The sequence below is a fragment of the Anoplophora glabripennis genome, unplaced genomic scaffold (assembly GCF_000390285.2).
Source record: "Anoplophora glabripennis isolate ALB-LARVAE unplaced genomic scaffold, Agla_2.0 scaffold284, whole genome shotgun sequence".
Lineage (NCBI taxonomy): Eukaryota > Metazoa > Arthropoda > Insecta > Coleoptera > Cerambycidae > Anoplophora > Anoplophora glabripennis.
The window spans coordinates 2,883-7,850 of NW_019416385.1; the positions used below are offsets into that span (position 1 = coordinate 2,883).

The window sequence follows — 4,968 nt, forward strand, 5'->3', positions numbered from 1 at the left end:
ATGAAGTTCTTGCTGACAAGTTAAACGATAGGAGAACAAACGCAAATCTTTTTTTAACACTGTGTGGCAGGTACCGACTGATACTCCCACCATTTGTGATAAAACACGTACAGAAGTTCTTGGCGCATTTTCCATTATTTGTTGGACATTTTCTTTTAATTCTTCAGTCCGCTTTTTAGGTCGGCCGCTTCCTTCTTTTCTTGTTACACTGCCCGTTTCACGAAAAACATTAACACAACGCTGAACTGCACTTTGAAAAATTTTGTACTCAACAACGCCGGGAAATTGATTTTGAAATTCTATGAAACATTCCTCAATAGAATACTTCCATATTCCATCAATCTTGCGTCCATTTCTAAAGTAGGACTCTATGATAAACACTTTTTGTTCTTGAGAAAACACCATTTTAAACGCTTTTTAAAACGAAAATATTCAAATTGATAGCGGCGATATAGCGCTTTGACTTGACCACGTTTTTATTTGAACGCTCGCTATAAAAATTGTAACTTTGTTGTCTCTGTTTATATTTGAAATATGTTTGTATGTGGACTTTCATGTCCCATTTACTACAATGAAAATTGCTAACTCAAAAAGACTTTTCTTAGTGGGGCCCTAGAAATACTGTCACAGTTTGCCAGCAAGTATAATGTAATGCATTGTATGTATTGTAATAGTATTTTTTAAAAACTTATTCCAAAGTAATTGTATAGTTCAGGGTGTTATTCGAAACAACAATGAAATAAACAAATAAAGTCTAATTACATCAAATAATGTCATTTATTAACAAACCAAACACTTTGTCGTGAAAATATAAAATGTAAAATGTTTCGAGGAACCTTTTTCCCTTTTTTGAAAGGAATTTCAACATTTTTAGAAATACTAAAGATTCTCAAAATGTGACATTTGACTAGATTTGGAATGGGAATGTATAAAATAATAAAAATATACAAAATTGACTAAAAAATATTAAGGTAGAAATTTCTAGTGTATCGTTCATTTCGGAAACTTCGTTTTCTCAAGCAGGTTGAATTCACACAATCGCTGTTTAATTGTTTCCCCATAGATAGAGGCATATGCATACTAGGAAATTTTGCAATTAACTTAAGTAATTCCTTATCAGTAACTACATAGATAAAATAAACCCATAAAAATAATAAAATATTGTATTGTCACATTCAAGGAAGATATATAAGTGCGGAAACCGGAATATCGCACTAATTATTAGCAGTTCTTTATACAATAACAAAATGAAAACCGCACTTGTGTTCGTATGTGCTATCCTAGGAGCTCTGGTAATTAAAAACGATAACTTTTTCAATTTTGGTAACGAAATTGACGTGCTGATTTCAGGCAAAGACCCATTTAGAAGAAGAAAAGGAAAAGCTGCATAAAATCCACGAGGAATGTCAGGCAGACCCAGCCACCTACGCTGACGACAAACTCCTGGAGAATTTGTCGCAAAACTTGGACAACCCGCAAGTTGAAGCCCACATGTTATGCGAATCGACAAAAGTTGGCCTACAGTGCAAGGATGGACACCTAAATATCAAAACCATCAAGGAAAAGGTGGCGCTTTGTGTGAAGGATGAAAAAGAAGTAGATAGACTGGTGAAGAAATGTGCCATACAGAGGGAAACTCCAGGGAAAACTGCTGTGTACCTCTTTATGTGTTTGGATAAAAATGGGGTCACATATTTTCATGAGTTTTAGAAACTGTATATATTTTCTAAAATTCTTTATGGTGTAAGTATAATCAGCAATGAAACTGTTGGTATTTTCAAGTATTTTTAAATAAATAAATAAATATAGTAGTATCAGTTTTGCTAATTTTATTAAGCATTATCTCTATAAATAGCACATGTCAAGTAGATTGCTTTTGCCTATTTGTCAACGAGAATTTTATGTTATTATAACGAGAAAATTGGTATCAATTACTGTTTTGTGCACTGTATTTACTAGTCTGTTTTTGAGTTAAAAAAAATCAGCAGACTTCATAATCTTTTAAATTTAATTAATCTTTGTTGTTCTGGAACTTATTTAAAATCACGAAAAGTCAGTAAAATAGTAAACAGGTCATACATATTGACTTCCTATCTACTCTAGGTTAAGAAATATTTAACCTATTTTTCTCGTAGATCTACATCTAATATTGCAAGCAAATCTCTTTGTGATATATTATCCGCTTTTAATATAGGAAATTGAAATATGATCAGATATTAATTGCCTTTTTTGTTCATTATTTAGGGATGTGAAGGTATTGGTAGCAGTAAAGTGAAACATTTTAAAAAAGTAATGGAAGTAGTTTTCTTTTAAAAAAAATGATGAAGAATGGTTTGGTACGATTTTCTAACGTACGTAGAAATATAACAGTATTTTAAATAAGCTAATACAGTATTTAAATAAGTAAATTGAAAATAATCTGACTGATATATCTTGGGAAGTGCGTTTTTGAAATAACTGAAAATAATTAAATTCTGTGTAATATTTTCAGTTATTGCAACTGAAATGTAGGACAAAAACAAACAGATATACAGGGTGTATTTAAATGGAGGGGCACAAATGTTACCAGAGATTCCTTGGGTGAAAATAAGTCGATTTAACCTAACATACCTATATCCCAAGTCGCATAATAAAAAAGATACAGGGTGTCAAGGTGAAAAATAAAAAATGGTTTTTCCTTGATAACTACCATAATTTTAATCAGAAATGTTTCAAATTTTCAACAGAGAGGTTTTTTAATGATGGAAAAAATAATATATTAATGATTTTTGAGTGTCGAGTACGAGGCGCCCTCTGCAGGCAACGTTATGCATTGAATATGTAGTAACTTTTTTGCCAACCCCCGTATACAGCTTTCAGTAACAAAATATGAAATATTGGACTTTTTTGAACAAAAAAGGTATACTTATTGAAAATGGCTAAAGCCAACCGTTGAGGAGATATTTTTAATTTCATAAATTAGTGTTACGGATTTATACCTCCACGAATACCAAGGTTCGAGTTGCTTAAATAAATAAAAAAATCGAGTAGGTAAATGTCATTTGATAATACTCGTAAATTGCAATTTTGAAGTATTAGTTTAAAGTGTTAATTGATTTTAGTCACTATTTACCTGCATCCTAGATATTAAATAGTTTTGGAATTGAATAAAATAACAAATTATGTATACTAATGACGAGTATGTCGATATGTTGCAAGTATTTTTTAAATGTTACAAGAACTGTGCTGCTGCTGTACGACTTTATCATGCCAGATATCCCAATCGTCGTGTTCCTGCTAGAAAAACTTTTGCGGCGGTAGAAAGAAGACTTCGAGGAAACGGACACATTCAACCTCGTCCTGAAGGTACTGGCAGAAGACGTCTTATTCGCGATGTAGAACTTGAAGAAGTTGTCCTTGGCAATTTACAAGATCAGAATTCTGAAACTAGTACCAGAAAATTGGCGACACAGTATAACGTTTCACATACTACGATTTGGAAAATTGCAAATGATAATCTTTTATACCCCTACCATCTACCTGTGTATGAATTGACTGCTGCGGATTTACCTAACAAGATATATTTTTGTCAATGGTATATGAACATTTCAAGGGAAAACAGAAATATTTTATCCGGTATTTTGTTTGGTGATTAAGCGTCATTTTCACTCATGGTCTGACAAAAATCCTCACCAAGTTTGTACATCCAAATTTCAACATAATTTTAGTTTAAATGTATTGGCAAGAATCGTAGAAGATTATCTTATTGGTCTGTTTATTCTTCCTCGGCATCTCGGCGGAGCTGGATATTTGAATATTTGAGATTTTTAAATGAGCAACTCCCAATATTGCTTGAAGATGTGCCACTAGCTATCCGTGAACACATGTGGTACGCACGTGACGGAACTCTTGTTCATAGTTGTTAGGCAATGGTTAGTAGCTGTTAGACAATGGTTAAATTTAAATTTTCCTGAGAGATCGATAGGTCGAGGGAACGATGCACCAGTCAAATGGCCTGTGCGATTACCGGATCTCACACCCATGGACTATTTTTATGGGGTCACTTAAAAATGTTGTTTATTCCAACCCTATTGATAGTGTGGAGAATTTTTGCAGCAGCTGAGGAAGTAAAGAATGACATACATATTTTTTCAAGAGTTCGCCGTAATTCTAATCGTAGAATTAGACTATCCTTGCAGGAAAATGGAAATGACTTCGAAAATATCCTTTAAAAATTTTTTTATTGCCAGCCAATTACATATTTCTCTTAAATTATCTAGGTATTGACTGTTAAGTAGTGACTCTTGGTTTTAGTTGTTTTGCTTGTTTTAGTTGTTTTCTTTAACTCAGAGTTTAAATAATTTCACATACACAAGAAAATGTGTTTTTTAATAAAGACACCGAAAAAACAATTAAATAGAAATTATGCAACAAGTGTATTCACACACGCTAAAATAATAGGTACGCAAAAATAGTAAAATAAAGTTAAAACAAGAAAAATAATGTCTCAGTTGATTTCTGCGCCCCCTTTTGGTCGAATTTTAAAATACAGAACACAACTAATAATTACTGTGAGGCAATGCGTTCTGAATTTATTAACAAAAGTGTCTGTTTATACCTTGGTATTCGTGGAGGTATAAATCCGTAACACTAATTTATTAAGTTAAAAATATCTCCTAAACGGTTGGCTTTAGTCATTTTCAATAAGTATACCTTTTTTGTTCAAAAAAGCCCAATATTTCATATTTTGTTACTAAAACGTTAGGTTAAATCGACTTATTTCCACCCAAGGAATCTCTGGTATCATTTGTGCCCCTCCATTTAAATACACCCTGTATTCACAGTGTCTTCAGTTCTTTTTAGAACCATATCGCTGTTTTGATGCAATCGGAAATGACTTTTCATTGAAAGATGGTTGCAATATTTTTTCAATTTTATGTTTTTTATGTATGTATGTATGTGTATGTAACTGTTTTCAAAATATTAACA

General features: G+C 32.2%; 1 protein-coding gene across 1 annotated transcript; it reads left to right on the forward strand.

Annotated features, from left to right (window-relative positions):
* The first annotated feature begins 1,191 nt into the window (after positions 1-1,191).
* Positions 1,192-2,293, forward strand: LOC108906302. The gene is made up of 2 exons (XM_018709527.1): positions 1,192-1,292; positions 1,351-2,293. The coding sequence occupies exons 1-2, from the start codon at positions 1,248-1,250 to the stop codon at positions 1,708-1,710; spliced, it is 405 nt and encodes a 134-aa protein (XP_018565043.1). The 5' UTR covers positions 1,192-1,247; the 3' UTR covers positions 1,711-2,293.
* Positions 2,294-4,968: the final 2,675 nt, after the last annotated feature.